Source organism: Tamandua tetradactyla, chromosome 6 (genome assembly GCF_023851605.1).
Source record: "Tamandua tetradactyla isolate mTamTet1 chromosome 6, mTamTet1.pri, whole genome shotgun sequence".
Taxonomy (NCBI): Eukaryota; Metazoa; Chordata; class Mammalia; order Pilosa; family Myrmecophagidae; genus Tamandua; species Tamandua tetradactyla.
Window position 1 is genome coordinate 137005412 of NC_135332.1, and position 22489 is coordinate 137027900.

General features: G+C 38.0%; 1 protein-coding gene across 1 annotated transcript in view; it reads left to right on the top strand.

The window, feature by feature from the left end:
- The first annotated feature begins 14055 nt into the window (after window positions 1–14055).
- The window catches only part of CIBAR1 (CBY1 interacting BAR domain containing 1), a 31196-nt gene continuing 22762 nt past the window's right edge, over window positions 14056–22489 (top strand). The window contains exons 1-4 of the mRNA XM_077167202.1: window positions 14056–14189; window positions 14788–15022; window positions 17298–17366; window positions 18088–18189. Of these exons, the coding sequence (XP_077023317.1) occupies window positions 14164–14189; window positions 14788–15022; window positions 17298–17366; window positions 18088–18189 (432 nt within the window). The 5' untranslated portion in view covers window positions 14056–14163. The remainder of the gene's footprint in view (window positions 14190–14787; window positions 15023–17297; window positions 17367–18087; window positions 18190–22489) is intronic.

The window sequence follows — 22489 nt, forward strand, 5'->3', positions numbered from 1 at the left end:
CTAAAATAAATCATGAGAGACCTATATAAATAGAAGGGTATACCATGTTCATGGATTGGAAGACTAAATATAGTTAAGATGTCAATTCTACCCAAATTGATTTATAGATTCAATGAAATATCAATTAAAATCTCAAGAAGTTATTTTGCAGAAACAGAAAAACCAAAAACCAAATTTATTTGGAAGGGAAGTGTGCCATGAATGGCTAAAAATATCTTGAGAAAGAAAAATGAAGCGGGAGGTGTGACACTACCTGACTTTAAAACCTATTACAAAGCTACAGTGGTCAAAACAGCACGGTACTGGCATAAAGACAGATACACTGACCATTGAAATTGAATAGACTGTTCAAATATAGACCCTTTCCTCTATGGACAATTCAACTTTGATAAGGCGCTCGAGCCAATCCACCACCTGGAACAGAGCAGACTCTTCAATAAATGATGCTTAGAGAACTGGGCATCCATATGCCAAAGAATGAAAGAGTATCCATATCTCACACCCTATACAAAATTAACTCAAAATGGATCAAAGACCTAAACATTAGCGATAAGACCATAAAACTTTTACAGGGAAATATCTTATAAAATTTGTAATAGGAGGTAGTTTCCTAGAACTTACACCCAAAGCACAATCATTGAAGAAAGAAATAGACAAATAGGAAGTCCTCAAAATTAATTACTTTTGAGCATCAAAGAAATTTGTCAAGAAGGTAAAAAGGCAGCCCATGCAATGGGAGACAATATTTGGAAACTGCATATCAGATGAGGATTTAGTATTCAGAATATATAGATTGTTCAACTCAACAACAAAAGACAAACAATCCAATTTAAAAATGGGCAAAAGACATGAACAGATACTTCTCAGAAGAGGAAATACAAATAGCTAAAAGGCACATAAAAAGATACTCAACTTGACTGGCTATTAGGGAATGCAAATCAAAACCACAATGAGATAGCATCTGACACTCATTAGAATGGTCATTATCAAAAAAATTAAAATGACAAGTGCTGGAGAGGATGTGGAAAAACACTTATTCACTGTTGGTGGGAATGTAAAATGATACAACCACTTTGGAAAACAGTTTGGTGGTTCCTCAGGAAGCTAAGGATAAAATTGCCGTATGATCCAGCAATCCCATTACTGGGTATATATTCAAGGACTTGAGGACAAGGACATAAATAGACATTTGCACACAACATTTATAGCAACATTATTTATGATTGCCAAGAGATGGAAACAGCCCAAATGCCCATCAGCAGATAAGTGGCTAATCAAGCTGTGGTATATACCTACAATGGAATTTTACACAGCTGTAAGACAGAATAAAATTATGAAGCATGTAACAACATGGATACAACTTGTGGACATTAAGCTCAGTGAAAATAGCTAGAAACAAAATGGCAAATATCATATGGTCTCACTAATATGAACTAACACTAATGAGCAAAATTGGAGATTGAAGTTAAGAACACAGGTTATCAAATTTATCTGGAAGGGCAGGATGCCCCGAATAGCTAAAAATATCCTGAAAAAGAAAAATGAAGTTGGAGATCTTACGCTACCTGACTTTAAGTCATATTACAAAGCTACAGTGGTCAAAACAGCATGGTACTGGCATAAAGATAGATATATTAAAAAATGTTTATTTGGTACAAAATTTATATTTTGACTAGTGCATTTCCTAATATAACTTATGTAGATAGCTTGATTGAACACCATAAGTACTTGGAATCTTGGGTAGGACATGAGATTTTGTTGGTTTGTCCAGAAAGCTGCCCTGATAAATCCCAGAGTGATTTGATCAGTGAGTGGAAAAGTATTTGAAAAGTCCCCTTCAGGGAATGGTGAGAATGGGGAGAAATTCAATTTCCCCAAGTTGAATTCTTGATATTCTCACAAGCAGTGTGGACAACCAAAGCTATAGGCTGAGCCCCCAGTCTTGGGGTTTGTTCATATGAAACTTAACCCCACAAAGGATAGGTCAAGCCTACTTAAAATTTAGGCCTAAGAGTCACCTCTAAGAGAGCCTCTTTTGTTGCTCAGATGTGGCCTCTCTCTCCAGCCAACACAACAAGCAAATTCACCACCCTCCCCCTGTCTGCGTGGGACATGACTCCCAGGGGTGTGGACCTTCCTGGCAACGTGGGACAGAATCCTTGAATGAGCTGAGACTCAGCATCAAGGGATTGAGAAAACCTTCTCAACCAAAAGGGGAAGAGTGAAATGAGACAAAATGTCAATGGCTGAGAGATTCCAGAGTCGAGAGGTTATCCTGGAGGTTATTCTTCCACATTGAGTAGACATCACCTTGCTATTCAAGATGTAATGGAGAGGCTGGAGGGAACTGCCTGAAAATGTAGAGCTGTGTTCCAGTAGCCATGTTTCTTGAAGATGATTGAATAATGATATAGCTTTCACAATGTGACTGTGTGATTGTGAAAACCTTGTGTCTGATGCTCCTTTTATCTACCTTGTCAACAGACAAGTAGAACATATGGAATAAAAATAAATAATAGGGGGAACAAATGTTAAAATAAATTTAGATTGAAATGCTAGTGATCAATGAAAGCGAGGGGTAAGGGATATGGTATGTATAATCTTTTTGTCTGTTTTCGTTTTATTTCTTTTTCTGTTGCCTTTTTATTTCTTTTTCTGAATTGATGCAAATGTTCTAAGAAATGATGAATATGCAACTAAGTGATGATATGTGAATTACTGATTATATATGTAGAACGGAATCACATGTTAACGTTTTAGTTCATTTGTTGTTAATTTTTTTTAATTAATAAAAAAATAAATTTTAAAAAAAAGATAGATATACTGACCAATGGAATTAAATAGAGTGTTCAGATATAGACCTTCTCATCCTGGACAACTGATCTTTGGTAAGACAGTCAAGCCAACTCACCTGGGACAGAACAGTCTCTTCAATAAATGGTGCCTAGAGAACTGGATATACACATGCATAAGAATGAAAGAGGATTCATATCTCACACCCTATACAAAAATCAACTCAAAATGAATCAAAGACCTAAACATTAGATCTAAGACTATAAAGCTTTTAGAAGAAAATGTAGGGAAATATCTTATAAATCTTATAATAGAAGGCAGTTTCCTAGACCTTACACCCAAAGCACGAGCATTGAAGAAAGAAAGAAATGGGAACCCCTCAAAATTAAACACTTTTTAGAATATAAGCTCCTCAAGAGCAGGGACAATGTTTTCTGTATGTTCTATTGTGCCTAGTACACTGTAAATGCTCAATAAATATTGATGATGGGAAAAAAAATTAAACACTTTTGTGCATCAAAGAACTTTGTCAGGAAGGCAAAAAGACAGCCTACACAATGGGAGACAATTTTTGGAAACAATATATCAGATAAAGGTCTAGTATCCAGAATATATAAAGAGCTTGTTCAACTCAACAACAAAAAGACAGAAACCTAATTACAAAATGGGCAAAAGACATGAACAGACACTTCTCAGAAGAGGAAACACAAATGGCTAAAAGGCACACGAAAAGATGTTCAACCTCCCTGGTTATTAGGGAAATGCAAATCAAAACCACAATGAAATATCAATTCACACCCACCAGAATAGCCATTATCAATACAACAGAAAATGACAAGTACTGGAGAAGATATGGAGAAAGAGGCACACTTATCCACTGTTGGTGGGAATGTCAAATGGTACAACTGCTGTGGAAGGTAGTTTGGCAGTTCCTCAGGAAGCTAAATATAGAATTGCTATTATTGCAGAGCCTGATTTATGACCCGGCAATACCATTGTTAGGTATCTTCTCAGAGGACATGAGGTCAAGGACACAAATGGACCTTTGCACACCAATGTTTATAGCAGCATTATTTACAATTGCCAAGAGATGGAAACAGCCAAAATGTCCATCCACAGATAGAGTGGCTAAACAAGCTATGGTATACACATGCAATGGAATATTATGCAGCTATAAGACAGAATAAAGTTATGAAGTATGTAAAAAAATGGATGGACCTTGAGGCCATTATGCTGAGTGAGATTAGCCAGAAACAAAAGGACAAACACTGTATGGTCTCACTGATATGAACTGACATTAGTGAATGAACTTGGAGAATTTCGGTTGGTAACAGAGACCATAAGGTGATAGAAATAGGGTAGATATTGGGTAATTGGAGCTGAAGGGATACAGATTGTGTAACAGGACTTATTGTAAAAATTCAGAAATGGATAGCACAATACTACCTAACTGTAATACAATAATGTTAGAACACTGAATGAAGCTGAATGTGAGAATGATAGAGGGAGGAGGGCTGGGGGCACAAATGAAACCAGAAGGAAGGATAGACAATAAAGACTGAGATGGAATAAAAAAAAAAAGAACACAGGTTATCAGGAGATAGAAATAGGGTAGAGATTGCACAATTGATGCTGAAGGAATATAGATTGTGCAACAGGACTGACCGTAAAAAATCAGATACGGATAGCAAAATACTACCTGACTGTAGCACAATAATATAAGTACTGAATAAAGCTGAATGTGAGTCTGATAGAAGGAGAAGGGCTGGGGGCATGTATGAAACCAGAAGGAAAAATAGAGGATAAAGACTGAGACAGTATAATTTAGGAATGCCTAGAGTAGACAATGATAATGATTAAATGTATAAATAAAAAAACATTTTACATGAGGGAGAACAAATGAATGTCAATAATGCAGGGTGTTAAAAACGGTATATGGGAAAAAGTACAATCAATACAAGCTAAGGTCTGTAATCAACAGTAACATTATAGTATGCTTCCACTGATTGTAACAAAGGCATTATGCAGAAATTAAATGTCAACAGGCACAGCACATGGGAAGGGGTATGGATTCTTTGTGGAAGGAAAGGAAATCTCTTCAGATAGATTATGGTGGCAAAGACATGTCTATACACTTAGATTATATGATTATATGATTGGATTATATGATGTGTGAACAAAACTGTTTAAAAATGAACAGAGAGCAATAAGTGCTAGAGAAAATGCAGAGAACGAGCTGTGCCAATTCACTGTCAGTACGAAAACTGAGAGGTGCAGCCAGTCCCCTCGGAGCGCAGTGTGGTGGTGCCACAGGAAGCTAGAGGTGGGGTTGCCATATGATCCTGAAACCCCATTGCTCAGTATATACCTGGAAGAACTGAGTGTAGAGACAGGAATGGACATTTGCACACTGGTGTTTATTGTGGCAGTGTTCACAATCCACAATGGATGGCAATGGCCTAAGGGTATAATGACTGAGGAATGGAAGGGGGAACTATGGTGTATACAAACAGTGGACTACTGACTGGCCAGAAGAAGGAATGAAGTTGTGAGTCATGCAACTAGGTGAATGAAACTTGGGGACTGTATGTTGAGTGAAATATCAGAAACAGAAAGACAAATATTGTATGTCTCACACAAATAGACTGACTATGATACAAAAACTTGGGGAACTGAAGTTGAAAGCATGGGTTATCAGGTTGGGGCCTATTGTAAATGGTCCTAGATTGTAAGCTCTTACAGCAGTCACATAGATTCACGAATTGTAACTATTATTCCTAAATTCTGAGATACTTAGCTGTTTGTCTATAACCTGGTCGTTTCCATGAACTTCAGGTGTTTATGTGACACCTGAGATTCAGAATTAGAGCTCTGAAGCTATGAAAGTCAGAAGTACTCCATACAGGAACTGTTTAAAAAGTTGAAAAAGGGATCCAACTTCAAGTAGAGATATGAATGAAGCTGATCTGGATAGGACTAAGGTAAGATAATATCTATATTCCAAAACTTCAACTTCTGTGTGAGACCAAAGGGAGAGATGTTTATTTGGTGCAAAATTTATATTTTGCATAATACATTTCTTAACTTAACTTGTATGGGCAGTTTAGTTGAACACTATAAGTACATGGAATCTGGAATAGGGTGTAAGAATTTGTTGGTTTGTCCAGGTTAGTATGATGCCCTGATGTATCCCAGAGTAATTTGGACAGTGAATAAAGAGGTATTTGCAAGATCTCCTTGGGGCACTGAGGAGAAAGGAGGAGGTGTTCAACTTTCCCCTTTGGAGAATTCCTGATATTCTCGCAAGCAGTGGAGACAATCAAGTCAATAGGCTGAGCCCTCAATCTTGGGGTTCGCCCTTGTGGAATTTATTCCTGCAAAGGATAGGCTAGGCCTATTAAAATTGGTCCTAAGATGGAGTTACACAGGGAAAGTAGGGTTTAACAAATGAATATGATTGCTGAATCATTAAATTGATATTTCTTTTCGTCTGCAATATCTTAGAGCAGCTAGAAGTAAAAACCTAAGATTGTGGAATTGTACCCATACCAAACTCTGAAATCTGTTCTATAACTAATTGTTGTGCTGTGCTTTGAAATTTATTGTTTTGTGTATATGTTATTTTTCACAAAAAAGTTGATGGTGATGATAAAAAAAAAATTTATTCCTTCTAGACTAGAAGGAAAAATTCTGAGATGATAGTATGGTAGCCCAAGACAAACTCTGGGATCTGTCCTGTAACTACTTGTTGAAGAATCTTTTGAAAACTATTGCTTTTTTCTTTCTTTGCTTTGTATATATATTATATTATACAATTAAAAAAGTTAAAAATAAAGAAGAGGAGAAGAGATACAGACAGACAGAGAGAGAGAAGACGGTTGTGTGATGGCAGCTGCAGAGCCTGATTTGTGACACAGCCAGAAAACCAATGCTTACAGGCCATCACCAGAAGCTGGGAGAGAAGCACAGAACAGATTCCTCCCTACACACTTCAGAGTGACCACAGCCCTTCAGACACCTGATTTTGGACTTCTGGTCTCCAGACCTATGAGATGATAAATTCTGTTGGTTTAAGTCACCCAGTTTGTAGTTCTTTGGTGTAGCAGACTTGTGGAATTAAGGCAACTACTAAAACTAATTTTTTTTTAACTGAAAAGCATGTATACTAGACAGATATTTATGTTCCAAATATATTCCCCCATGAAAAACTTATTTATGGAAAATAATTAAAAATGCATGAATGTCAAAAAAAAAAGCAGCTGAGGCTCAAAAAGGTAACTGTTCTCTAAAGTATAGACAACAGTGAATGGCAAATACTGATCTAATGTTTTTTGCAGGAAAAAAAAATTGGGCCTAAGAGTCACCCCAAGAAAACCTCTTTTGTTCCTCAGATGCGGCCTCACTCTCTAAGCAGGTCTCAGGTGAACTCACTGCCCTCCCTCCTACATGGGACATGACTCCCAGGGGTGTAAATCTACCCGGCAAGGTGGAACAGAAATCCTGAGATGAGCCAAGACTCGGCATCAAGAGATTGAGAGAGCCTTCTTGACTAAAAGGGGGAAGAGAGAAATGAGACAAAATAAAATTTCAGTGCTGAGAAATTTCAAACAGAGTTGAGAGGTTATCCTGGAGGTTATTCTTACACATTATATCAATATCCCTTTTCTGATTATGTCATATTAGAGAGGCTAGAGGGAAGTACCTAAAAGTGTTGAGCTGTGTTCCAATAGCCTTGATTCTTGAATATGATTGTATAATAATATGGCTTTTACAATGTGACTGTGTGATTGTGAAAACTTTGTGTCTGATGCTCCTTTTATCGAGGGTATGGATAGATGAGTAAAAAATATGGATGGAGAATTAACAAATGATAGGGGAACAAAGGTTAAAATAAATTCAGTAGATGGAAATACTAATGGTCAAGGAGAGGGAGGCGTAAGGGGCATGGCATGTATAAGTTTTCTCTTTTTTCTTTTTATTTCTTTTTCTAGAGTGATATAAATGTTCTGAAAAATGATCATGGTGATGAATGCACAACTATGTGATGATATTCTGAGCCATTGATCATAAATCATGTATGGAATGTTTGTTAAGATTTATCAATAAAAATATATTTTTTTAAAAGTATATACTCTCAAATACAAGTCTTGATGTTGACATTGATCAATTTTGGCTGATAGAGTGTGTGTCAGGTTTCTCCACCCGAAAGTTACTTACCCCTTTGTTCTCCATTTCCATAATTTACTCTTTGGAAAGAAGTCATAACGCACAGCCCAAGAAGTGGAAGCTATGCTCCACCTTCTTGAGGATACAGTATCTATATAAATTATTTGGAATTCTTCTATTGGCAAATTTGTCTCTTCTCCCCCATTTATTTAGTTATTCCCTTATATCAGTATGGACTCATGGATATTTATTTTATCTTTTGGGTTAATATCAATATGATTTCATTTAGTTTTTTGCTCAAATTTTTCCAGCTTTGGCCATTGGGAGCTCATACAGTTGGCTCCTGTGTCCCTTTGACATATGTGCTGGTTTGAAAGGATTATGTGCCCCAGAAAAGCCATGTTTTAATCCTGATCCATCATGTGGAGGCAGCTGTTTCTTTCCAACTCTATTCAGTACTATAGGTTGAAAACTTGATTATCTCCACAGAGATGTGACACACCCAATTGTGGGTATTAACCTTTCATTAGACCCACCATTTCAAGTGGGTCTTGTTTAGTTTACTAGTATCATGTAAAAGAGGAAACATTTTGGAGAGAGTATGAGAACCACAGAGCCCACACAGCCAGAGACCTTTGGAGGTGAAGAAAGAAAGCACACCCGGGGAAGTTTCATGAAATAAGAAGCCTGGAGAAAAAGCTAGCGGACATCACCATGTTCGCCATGTGCCTTTTCAGTTGAGAGAAAATCCCTGAACTTCATTGGCTCTTCTTGAGTGCCTTAATTTGGACATTTTTATAGACTTGCTTTAATTGGGACACTTTCATGGCCTTACAACTATAAACTTGCAACTTAATAAGTTCTCCCTTTTTAAAAGCCATTCTGTTTCTGGTATATTGCATTCCATCAGCTAGCAAACTAGAACAACATACCTCCATAAATTTGAGGGGTCTTTTGTTTTTGTTTGGTTTTGCATAGATTTTTTTATAAAACAATATATAAAAAGATTAATGCATTAATCATTAGAGAGGTATTAACAGATTTTAATAGCACTTGGTGTCAAGAACAAAACATTGCTGATAAATATAACTACTGATATAACTTAGCCATCTTATTGAGCAACAAAAATATTCTTTAAAGTTCTACCTTATTTGTTGGATTTTCCAATTTAGCAAATACTGACAGCTCTACTATTATATTAATAGTGGCTAACCTCTATGGAGTGCTTAGTATGTCAGGTACCATGCCAAGCACTTAACATTTAGTATTCCATTTAATTCTGACAACTACCCTGTAAGATAAGTTAGGCTAAGCTATGAGGAATATATGAAGCTTACTTTCACTACCCTAGGAGTCTAGGGTCCTCAAATTGGTATCAACATCACCTGAGACCAGCAGTATCAGTATCACTTGAGAATTGGCTAAAAAAATACACATTCTTGGGTCTCACTCCAGCCCTCCTGAATCAAAAACTCTGGGGCTTGAGCCCAGCAATCCATAGTTTAAAGGCCTTCCAGGTGATTCTGATGCATTGATAAAGCTTGAAACAGTAATGGGATAAGGCTTTGAATACAGGCTGTGAAATTAGAGCCGTCAAAGCCCATGTGCTTAATTATACTCCCTCCCTATTACTTAAGATGAAAACTAGTTATAGGTGATTTCTACTTTAAAAACAGCCATTAAAAAAAAAATAGGAGTCTAGGGCTGGTTTCATTATATCTCCTTGACTTCCAATTTGACCAAATAACCTTAAGTACTAAATTAACCACTAGAGGGAGTACTTAACAACCCTTCAAATATTGAATCTTTAAAGAGCAAAAAATTAGTAAAACCATACAAAAAAGTAAATCTTTTGCTGGATGGAAAGAAGCATTATTTCTATGTATCATCATTAAAACAATTGGCTTAGGTTATTTGAAACAGCTACATTTGAAGCTATATTGCTTAGGCATAAACTCACTGTTAGCCCATATATACACTACACCATGTTAGGTAATTTAATATCTTTCTTCATTTCTAAAGTTGGTGGGATGGGGGGGCTCAGGCCAGTAAAATTACAATATAATTTAAATTAAAATAATCTAGTTAAAACTATATCAAATCCCCTTTAAGTCCCAAAGAAATAAGACTGCATTGTATGTTTAGCTGTGTCCTACCACCTAACTCAGAGCACTTGCGAACAGAAATGGAAAATAAGGCACGTGGTACATGACAAGTTCTCAATAAGTGATTACTGAATAAGTGAGTGAATGGAACTAATGTAAGTCTTTTGCTCCAATGGACCTCTTAAAGCATCATAAATAAATTGGAAGTCATTCAATGTTATACAAAATAAGACCATTTTCTTCCACAATACATATACAAATATGATGCAACAGTTTAATAAAAATCACTACATATGCCATATGTAACCCGCAACAATAATTTCCAGAGAATTTTATAATACTATACCCAGTGATTGACTGATCCTCTGACACATAACCTCCTTCCAAAAGTACTAAAAGGCATTTTTTTGTCAAGGTGATTTTCATTTATATTTGTTTAAGAACTTTGCAAAAAGTCATGATTCATGAGAGAGAAAGAGAGAGAGATGAAATGAGACCCTGATACAGTGGGAAGCACATTGGAGAAGGAAGACAAAGGATTTAATTCCAGCCCTCCTACCATCTCATCATGTGACCTTGGCCAAGGCACTGACCTCCCTACCCCCAGCACCTCTTCTATGAGATGATGCACTCTAGCAGACAGTATAAGCCCAAAAGACAGGAAATACGGCCAAGTAATAAAGACTTGGGAACAATTGTGCTGATACAGATTTGAAATGTCTGTTGATAAGACAGAAAGATTAAAAAATGTGCATCTCCGTAGAAGTTTCCAAGGGAATATCCATGCCATATATTGGATTAAGACTGATGGAATGTATTACGTATTTATTCAAGAATTAATATGCTATTTATGAGGCATTGAACTAATAGTTTCAAGAATTCCATAATGAATAAGATAGTTCTGGCTCTATTACATCAATAGCTTCACAATGATTTTAAGATGAAGCCCCAAACGCCTTAACATAGCCCCTATATGACCTGGCCCTACTGACTTTCCAACTATGTCTCATACCTCAATACCCAGCCCACCCCTCCACTCCGACCTCACAGGTCTTTCATTTATCACAAACACCATGCTCCCTTTGCTATGGGGCTTTAACGCATTCATTCATATGCTCATTTGTAAACTCATCTATTTGTTGAGTACCTACTCTGGATCAAGCACTGTGGTGATACTGGGAACATAACGTGACCAAACAGAAAGTGCCTCGTTTCATGGAGAATATATTCTAGTCGTGGAAGAGAGAAATAACATACAAACAAGTAGGTTAAACTCAGAGAGTAATATATGTTTCAAAGAAAACAAAACAGGGGGCTATGTAACAACTGGGTGATCAGGAAAAGCCCTCAGTTTGTAGGTGCCTTTTAAGCAGAATCCCCTAGTGTAAGTAGCCTGCCATGTGAAAATCATTGTAGGAGCATTCTGGACAGAGAGAATAACAAACACAAAACTGACTCTGAAGGGGATGCAAGGGTAGTTCAGTGGTAGAATTCCCACCTGTCGTGTGGGAGACCTGGATTCGATTCCCAGTCCATGCTCTTCCCAAAAAAACAAACAAATAAGCAAACACAAACAAAAACCAAACAAACAAATTTTAAAAATTCAACAACTGGTGCAACAATAACATGATACTCACATGTAAAAATAACGAAATGTGACCCCACCATACAGCCTACAAAAAGAAAAAAAAACTGACTCTGAAATAATTTTGATATATGCTAAGACTAGAAAGAAAAAGTGTGGCTAAAGCACTATGGGGGAGCAAGAGAAAGTAGCCAGGAATACAGATGTGAGGTAAGGCCCTTTAACAGCCAGGATAAGGATTTTAAATTTTAAGTGCACAAGGAAATTCTGGAAGATTGGTATGATCTGATTTACATGTTTGATTGTGCATTACAGTATGTGGATGTGAGGGCACCAGTAAGGAGGCTTTTGCGCTAAGGGCTAATGATGACAGTGGTTTGGATTATGATGATATAAAAGAAATGAAGAAGGAATGATTCAAAATTCTGGAGGTAGAGCAGATGGGAATCGCCAGTGCGGCTAGGAGGGTATTGCCATTTTCTGAGATATGGAAGTAAGGGAGAGATGGGGGTGGGTTTGGGGGCTCAATTTGCCTGTGATGTCTCTGGACTGTTCTTCTCTCCCTCTTCACCTAGTTAACGCCTTCTCATTCTTCAGATCTCAGCTCACCGGTCACTTCCTCAATAAGCCCTTCCCCAACTAGGTTGCCAAACCACTATACTCAGTAGATGCTCTGCTGGTGCCATGTACTACTCCTTAGTAGTTTTGGTAGAGCAAATTGTGTTCGATTGCAAAAGTATCCACTAATTCTTCCCCTGCTTCTACTCACGAGCCCCTAGGCTCAGCCATGTGACTTGCTTTGATGGACAGGATATCAGCAAATGTGACCCAGGCAGAGATCTGAAGGGTACTTATGCAGTGGGGTTTGTCTTCTCTTGTTATTTTGGAACCCTGCAACCATTTGAAGAAGTCTAGCCAGCCCTTGGAGAATAAGAAACACATTGCTCTTGTTTTCCCTGATGACAGCTTGCCAACCCCTAGAAGTGTGTTAAGCCATCCTAGATCAGTCAGCTACCAGCAGCTACCTGTCAGCTGGGCAGACAAGAAGTAGAAGAACCAGCCAATGGACTGAGAATCCTGATGCTAGAAAAAGGATTGTTTTAAGCCACTGAAGTCGTGGTGGTTTGTTACACAGCAGAAACGATACAGTTGCACAAAATTTACTTAATATTTCACATGTATTTGTTGAATAGTTTAATTAAATACATTGTTTACCTCCTCTTAGTCCTTCCTTCCTCCTCTCCCACACAGTGCACTCTATAAGGGCAAAGACTATTCTACTTTTTGCCTACCACTGCACATTCAGAGCCCAGCACAATACTGGAAGATACCAGACTTCAATAGATAGCTTGCCAATTGAATGCAAGAGCAGAAGATAGATACACGTTGAAACATGACAGAGTAAGTTCCATAAGAGAGGTAACAAAGGACTAGGGGCATAAATTTGTCCCCATCAAAAAAAAATCTTGTTTTGAGCAGAACAAAGCACAAAGGAATACAAAAGCAAGACTATTTTCTCTGCCTCAAAGAGTGCAAAGTCTAGAGTAGCAGAGACAGAAAACCAATAAAAATATATCACAGAAGAAGGGGCCCCAAAAGCTGACTTGATTAGGGAAAGGTAGGAAGTCCAGGAAGGCTTCTTGATGTAGATAAAGCTTGAATTTAGTCCTAAAGCTAAACAGGTGTTTACTTGAACGAGCAAACACAAGTAGAAACCAGCTTGAGTGTTCAAAGGAGAAAGAAATGTCTCTTATTATTCATCTAAGGGTATTATGGATTAAGTGTCCGTTGTCCCATTAAACTCTCAAGCTCTCCACGGCTGGAGACCCTTCTTAACACTGTATTATTCCAAGTGTCTAACATAATCTTTACCCCCAAAGTAGGTGCTCAATAAATATCTGCTGAATAGATGAAAATTTTAAAATGAAGCATTAAGCACTTGCTCCCCTTATAAAGGCAGCCTCCAAGAGCCGACATTTTCAGAGTTGCACATATGTGACCAAATGTAACATAAGCATAGACTGGCCTTTATTTCGCCTTTAGTTCTACGTTTTCCTCGGGGTTATTGCTCGGTTGTCTTTTTTTCTCTCTTTTGCTACGGTCCAACCTGGAAGGATTTGGAAACCAATGGGCATTTGAGGTAAACGCGGCTCTTCGTTCAGGCGTGGCAAGAAAGCTCCAGCGGGAGGGGCTTCCGCGATGTTTTTAAGGAACTTCGCCGGGAGCCGCATCCGCGGGTGAGGGCGCGGGCGGATCTGCAGGGATGGGCGTGACAGCTCCATTGCTTTCCCGCGCTGCCCTTCTCGAGCCCCAGACAGTCTAGGTCTGGCGCTAGGGTTGAGCGCGGGGGCGCGCGCTGCGTTTCCATAGAAACGCCCCGGCCAACGCGGAGGTGCACGGGGCGGGCTCTCCAGCTCCCTGCGACGTCGGCCTGCGCCCTGGCGCGCGCTCGGGCGCCTCGGAACGTCGGTTGTCGGGCCCCAGCACCGGGTTCCCGGTGATGCGCGAGGCAAGATGTTAAGGCGCAGCCTGGAAAACCGGTAACGGCCCTGGGGCCCAGCTGCCTAGGGCCTACCACACGCGAGGACTTGGGTGGGGGAAGTGGGGCCTCTTTCCGTGGGGCCTCCGCGCCGAATTCCAGCCTTGGGCCGGAGGCTGGACCGCCGCCGCCTCTGCGCCCTGAGGCCTATTTCCCTGTGCTGGAGCGAGCCCCGGCGCCCAAGGGGAGTCCAGGGATGGGTGGGCCGCTGCCCCAACCCAAGCTCTGGGCCTTTGGTCCCAGCTGTGCAGCAGCCTGGAAGGCAGGCGGCTACCTGTACCTCGTCGGGAAGCCAGGCCGTGTAGCGCGGAGCTGCCTTCCCAGCCTCAATAGTCCTCCCCCGGTAGCTGGTAGGTCCCGTGCGTCCTTTCAAGCTTCTCTGTCCGCCTACATTGGCCGGATATCGTGGCCAGGCTGGGAATGGGGTCCTGGAGGAGGAGGATCTGCCCCGGGAGATGGTGGGATTGTTGATGGTTTTGCGCCTTCAAAGCTGCAAAGTATCCCGGCAATGTTCGTTTATTAAATGCACATGACAGTGAGTCTGCCTCATCTCTAACAAAAATGTTTTGGGTTTTTTTGTGTGTCACCTTTTTCGCTAGGGACGCTCAAACCAGACAACTGCAAGATGCTGTCACAAATGTGGAAAAGCATTTTGGAGAGCTGTGCCAAATCTTTGCTGCTTATGTGCGGAAAACTGCCAGATTGAGAGACAAAGCAGACCTCTTGGTGAATGAAATCAACGGGTATGCCTCTACTGAGACCCCAAATTTAAAGCAGGGCCTGAAAAACTTTGCTGATGAGTTTGCCAAACTTCAGGATTATCGACAAGCAGAGGTATGGAGCAAGGTCACAGCATCATTGTTAAGAATGACGCATGAAGTAATGGATGAAGGAACCATGAAGACCTCTGTGTATCCTCAGTGGTGAACAAACACGCGATGATAAATGTACAGATTTTCGTGTCTGTAACAATTGTGTGTACCTATTAAAGGAAAGCTTTCTGTGTTTTCTTTTACTGCTTTTTAAATCACCACTTTAGTGTGTCTTGAAGTCTTGAATTTCCCCCACTTCATTTGCCAGTTTTTGGCCAAGGGATAATTTTTTATAGGAGATAGTATATAAAGTGCCCATGGGAAGAAAAGAAGCATGACTTGTGTCTCCTTTGCATGTACATATGACTGGAAGTGGAAGATGTTGGAAATGGCATTGTGTGTGAATAAATCATAAATGGACAAGAAATCATTGCAGCTTCCAGGCTCTGAAAAATTTAACAAAAACAGCAACAAAAAAAATGCTGATTTATATCCAGTGATTAGCTGAGGCCCTCTTTGTGGTTTTTGCTCTTTTGGGAAGGGGGGGGAGGAGTAGACGTATAATGGTTTTTTCTTTCTAAAAGCCCATTTTTCCCCTTCAGTAATGAAAAAGAGCTTTTACTAATATTTTTGGTTTCAAGACATAAGTTAACTTGTCAGAGTTGCTCAGATCTGCTTTGCTTTTTTGTACCTTACTCATCAATGCTTTTGGTCCTTTTTTAAATCCTAAAAAAGAAATTTCAATTATCAAAAGAAATAGAATGTATAATAATCTTTGAACCCATGATTACTGCTCATCCAGAACTAGAAAAACTCAGAAATTGATTAAAAATTGCATTTGGAGTTCTTTTTGGAAAAATGTTCGGTTCTTGTGATGTTTCTTCTGTGATAAATACTTCTCAGTTATACTTGAAAACTGGGGGTTTAATGTTTCAAAAATTTATACCCACAAATAATCTTAAAACTCCTGTTTTGCCAATATATTCAGTGTCCTTTTCTAGAAAACCTTTATGCTATTTCTCAAATAGCAAAGTGAATTGATTTACATTTGTTCTCCTTTTATTTCCCTTGCTTACCAAATGGTGGAGGTGCTAATGAACAATGAAATGAACAAAAGGTAGGCAACAAAAAGGAGAACAGAAAAAAGATTTGGATAATCCTTACACTGAATTCAGTCTATGGATTATTAGGAATGGTATAGACTAAACTATCCTTTTAATAGTAATAGTTTTGATTTTAGGATTACTAATTATATGCTTGATGGGACCTCTTTTTTTTTTTTTTCTTTTCTAAATCTTTGAAAATGAAACATTCATTTATGTTTTGTTTACAGGAACTAAACAAAAATCAGTATGAAATGAAAATTATTCATTGATTATGCATGTATTATCAAAAAAAAGCCTTTCCCTGCTATAAAAATAATACACGTTCAAATGTGTCATCTTGTATTACTGTTCTGAGAAAATTTCAATGTTCGAGAGAGTTATACTATATTTATATACTGGTCATTTCTTTTAATCTGTTTTGTTAGTGCTTTACACTAGTGCTGTTAGTAAAAATAATTACTCAAAATGTGATAAAAAGTGGTAATGTTTAAGAAATAATTCTAGATAAAAGAAGGAATTAATGTGTGCTAGGGAGAGAAGAGAGGTCAACCATACAGTTTGAACACTGAGACCATTTATCTTGTTCTTTAGGCTTTGATAATTTACAAATGGCTTCTCAGAAAAATTGCAGCTAATGCAGTGATCCCTAACCATTTTTGCTTTTGAGGATTGTGAACAATTTTAAATATTTCCAATAAGCTGTATCTCTCAATTTCAATTTTCTTATCTGGAAAACAGCGATTTCGTTTTAGAGATAATGTATGTTGAGTATCCAGTACTGTACAGAACACAGAAAATGGTACTGTATTAAAATTTTAGATGTCTTAGAACTTGTCCCAAAAGCTACTGTTTTAAGGTAAAAAAGTATTGCAGAAATGATGGTGTGGCAGAGATGAGCTCCTCAAAAACCTGAGACATTTTCTTGTCATTGCACAGCGGATGCTTTTGTGCTATCACTGGTACTCTTCAGCTTAAAGTTTTTTAAGGTGTTTGGGTTTAGAATTTCATTCAGTCTTACTGATTTCTGGTGATAATCCTTTTATTATAGAGATAATTTACAGAATTACATTTAAATTTTTTAAACATCTATGTAGTAATTATGTTTAGGTTAAACACAGATTTTATATCAATTTAAATTTTGATGTATCTATATTTTTCTTTTCAGTTATATTTTGTAATAATTTTCAATAGGTTGAAAGACTTGAAGCCAAAGTAGTTGAACCTCTGAAAGCTTATGGAACCATTGTAAAAATGAAACGGGTAAGTAAATGCATTTTTTCTCCTGTTGTTAGACATTCTGTGAAAGGGTATGAGGTTTCCAATAATTGTCTTTTTAATAAAAGTGCAAAATAGCGTTTATTCATTCTTTTTACATTCTGAAAGATCATTTCTTAGAACTTTGAGGATAATGAAATGTTTTTAGTTGAGCTTACTAAGTAAGTACTGTAGCAACATAAAGTATTTTTATTATGGAAACTAAAACATTTTAATATTTATAGTTATGAAGAATATATGGACAAATTATTTTACTAAATGTGTTTATATTTTTGTTTTAACGCAGGCAATAACATTTAGACTTTAAAATGAGTATAACACATTTCTATTTTTTAAATCAACTTTATTGGGTTATAATTCACATACCATACAATTCTCCCATTTTAAGTGCTCATTGAGTTTTGACAGATGTGTTTACCCATGTACACTACTACCACAATCAAGATTTTATATATATATATATTTATGGTTATAGTTTTACCTTGAAATTATCGTCTTGTCTGTCATTACTTTGAGAGTGCATTAAAGAAACTCACACAAGCACAATCACACACATACATAGACACACACTAATAATGCACTACTCATAAATCTTAGAGTAATGGTACCTGGATCAACAGGAGCTTTCTCTCTTTCTTAAAACAAAATGTATGTATTTTGTTTCTGAAATCAGAAATTTATATTAACGAAAAATATATATCTACAGGATGACCTTAAAGCAACATTAACAGCAAGGAATCGAGAAGCTAAGCAGTTGACTCAATTAGAAAGGACACGTCAGCGAAACCCATCTGATCGACATGTTATTGTATCCTTTGAATTTTGGTCTTTGAAAAAATGTTTTGTACGGTAGGCAGCGCAAAAGTAAATGTGTATGGCTGGCTGTATTCAGGCTGCAGCCTACTCCCCTTCCCAGCAGGGAGAGGCACCACATTACCACAGTGAATTTTCACAGGAATTATTGTGATAGCCAGGAACCCATCACCCTGCCCCAGCCCCTTTGTCACTCTGCCCTCTGGCTTTAAAGCTCTCTTCTGACCAGATCATGATGATGAGTGTTAAGGGGTGAGGAGGAGTGGGAGGAGATGGAACCAACTTTTTCTGTATTTTGTATGTTTTCTTCAACATGAAACCAGTCAGTGTCTTGTCAATATAGTCCCCTGATAAGTTAAAAAATAATAAAGGTGTATGGAAACTGCATTTATACTTTAAAATGTAAGGAGAATTTGAATATAAAGGTTAAGAGGAATTCTCACTATAGAAATTAGCTCATTTTGAAGAGATTATACCAATTAATTCATTCTTCTTGTTTCCCACGATAGAGTTAAAAAAAAAAAAACTCATAATTGCAGATTTTTTTGTAAAGAATAAATTCAGAATTCTAAGGTTTTTCCACATGGTGATGATGACTCCTAAATATTATAAAATTAACTCAAAGATTATATTTAATACATCAGTGCACTATGCCCCACTTCAAAAAAATTTTTTTATTGTTAAATATAACATTTATACAAAGACAAGAAAGAAAAGCAATGATTTTCAAAGTACACTTCAACAAGTAGATACAGAATGGATTTCAGAGTTTGTTATGGGTTACCATTCCACTATTTCAGATTTTCCCTTGTAGCTGCTCCAAAATACTGGAGGCTAGAAGAAATATTTTTTTCTTTTTTGTAAAAAAATAGCATATACAAAAAAGCGATAAATTTCAAAGCACATTGCAACAGTTGGTTGTAGAACAGATTTCAGAGTTTGACATGGGTTACAATTCCACAATTTTAGGTTTTTATTTCTATCTACTCTAAGATACTGGAGACTCAAAGAAATATCAATTTAATGATTTAGCAATCATACTTGTTTGTTATTCCTTACCTTTTCTATATAGCTTCACCATCAACTTTTTTTTTTTTTTTTTTTTTTTAAAGGAAAGACAGAGAGAAGGAAGGAAGGATAGAAGGAAGGAAGAAAGGGAAACATCTTTAAACATTTTCTTGTTTTATTGTATTTTGTTTCTTTTGTTTTTGTTACATGGGCTGGGGCCGGGAATCGAACCGAGGTCCTCCGGCATAGCAGGCAAGCACTTTGCCCGCTGAGCCACCGCGGCCCGCCCTTCACCATCAACTTTGATCTTTCTTCAGCTCTTTAGGGGTATTTGGACTATGCCCATTCTTATTTTTTCATATCTGAAGTGGCTGTCAATACCATGGGATAGTGGAACGAAACTATTTGATGTTCTGGAGAGGCTGGCCTCTGCATTTCAGGACTTACTGGTTCAGGGACCCATCTGGAGGTTGTAGGTTTCTGGAATGTTACCCTAGTGCATGGAACCTTTATAGAATCTTATATAATGCCCTAGGTGTTTTTTTAGGATTAGCTGAAATGGTTTTGGTTGAAGGTTGGTAAGTTATGGTAGGTAGCAGTGTCTAACTGAAGCTTATATAAGAGTGACCTCCAAAATAGCCTCTCGACTCTATTTGAATCCTCTTAGCCACTGCTACCTTATTTGTTACACCCCCTTTTGGTCAGGATGTCACTGTTGATCCCACGGTGCCAGGGCCAGACTGGTCCCTGGGAGTCACCTCCAATGCCTCCAGGGAGATTTTCACCCCTGGATGTCATGTCACCTGTAGAGGGGAGGGCAGTGATTTCACTTGCAGAGTTGGGGTTAGAGAAAGAGAATCTGCCCCTTTTTTTTTTAATTAATTTTTTTTTAATACCAAAAAAAAAATGCAAACATTCTAACTTTTAATCATTCCGTTCTACATATATAATCAGTAATTCACAATATCATCACATAGTTGCATATTTATCATCATGATAATTACTTTGAACGTTTGCATCTATTCAGAAAAGAAATAAAAAGAAAACAAAAAAAATTCATACATACCATACCCCCCACCCCTCCCCCTCACCAATCACCAGCATTTCAATCTAAATTTATTTTAACATTTGTTCCCCCTATTGTTCATCTTTATTCCAAATGTTTTACACATCTGTTGATAAGGTAGATAAAAGGAGCATCAGACACAAGGTTTTCACAATCACACAGTTACATTGTGAAAGCTATATCATTATACAATGATCTTCACGAAACATGGCTACTGGAACACAATTCCACATTTTCAGGCAGTTCCCTCTAGCCTCTCCACTACATCTTGACTAAAAAGGTGATATCTATTTAATGGGTAAGAATAACCTCCAGGATAACCTCTCAACTCTGTTTGGAAACTCTCACCATTGACACTTTATTTTGTCTCATTTCACTCTTCCCCCTTTTGGTCAAGAAGGTTTTCTCAATCCTCTGATGCTGAGTCTCAGTTCATTCTAGGGTTTTTCTCAATCCCTTGATATTGAGTCTCAGCTCATTCCAGGATTTCTGTCCCCCATTGCTAGGAAGGTCCACACCCCTGGGAGTCATGTCCCATGTAGACAGGGGGAGAGTGGTGAGTTTGCTTGTTGTGTTGGCCAGAGAGAAAGGCCACATCTGAGCAACAAAAGAGGTTCTCTTGGGGGTGACTCTTAGGTCTAATTATAAGTAGTCTTGACCTACCCTTTGAGGGGTTGAGTTTCATATGAACAAACAACAAGATTGGGGGCTCAGTCTATTGATTATCCACTGTGCTTGTGAGAATATCAAGAATTCAACTTAGGGGAGCTGAATTTTCCCCCCTTTCTCACCATTTCCCGAAGGGGACTTTGCAAATACTTTTTTATTCACTGTTCAAATCACTCTGAGATTTATCGGGGCATCACTCTGGACAGATCAACAAAATTTCACGTCCTACTCAAGGTTCCACATACTTATGGTGTTCAGTTAAGCTGTCTACATAAGTTATATTAGGAAATGCACTAATCAAAATATAAATTTTGTACCAAATATTTGTTGCTTTAGTCTCACACGTAAGTTAAAATTTTAAAATATTAATTACCATCTATTTTCAGCACCCTGCAGTAGTGACATTCCTGTGTTCTTCCTTATGCAAAAACATTTTTTTAATTTGTACATTTAGTCACTATCATTATACACTGTAGACATTCCTAGATTATACCATCTCAGTCTTTATCATCTCTCTTTCTCATTTCATTTGTATCTGCCCCATTTTTAAGAAGAGGAAAGAAGATAATGTTTTGCCCGTTTAATTCCCTTCATCCTTAAAAAAAAAAGCGACTATTTGAAACACAATTGTGACTTCAAGCAAAGGACACTCAGGAGATTTGAGAGCATAATGAGGTCCACAGATGGACACAAAGGGATCTAGATGGGGGACCACTATAACAAGGTTCTTTTGATAGACATGATTATTTCTTAAACTACAGTATGCCTTGTTCGATGACCAAAGAAAAAAACAGAAAATAGTGCCTGACTAATTACCAACAACTGGGGTAGGTGGAACTGTGTGGAAAGCACTGACTTATCCCTCTTCCTCTTTTTACCATTCCTCCTTATGTGTGTCTCCTTCTTACTTCCTTAAGGCTGTCTATCACTTCCCAGCTCAGCCAGGAACCCACATGAGGAATGGCTCTTTGGGAGCATGTGAGCTTCCAGAACAACTGAGGGGAGTCCCTTGAGCAGTGATTTGGGGCTGCGCTAATTGCCTGGTCCTTCTTCCTTTGGACCAAAGGTACTTAAGCCCAACCTTGTACAAAACAGAAGTGGACAGTCACAGGGCTAGGCCTGTCCTTTGGAGGCTGTAGGGTCAGGAAAATCTAAATATTAGTAAAGACTTAAAATCTTAAACTGGAGATTATAGAGAATTTATGTTTTGTGGTAGGTCAGGCATACCAGAGAATGCTGGGAAATTCATGACTGACAAGTAAGATGAAGGCAGAGGCCAGGAAGTGTCACCATTGTTTAAGAAACCAGAGATAAAAATTTCTGTTTGTTTTTTGGGGGGTTGTGCTGAAGACGGAATAAGCAACATTAAGGAGCCTGAGGGTTGTTGGCAAGCCTGAATCGGGGATTAGGGGTATTGGTATGGGTGCTCAACCTGAAAATGAGTCTTTCCTAAGACAAAGGTTTTTGGTGCTGCTCTGTAAAAACTGCTGTGGAGAAGGTAGTTACAGAGTATAGATAAAGCAAGTCCATGATCACAAGGGAGAAAAACTAA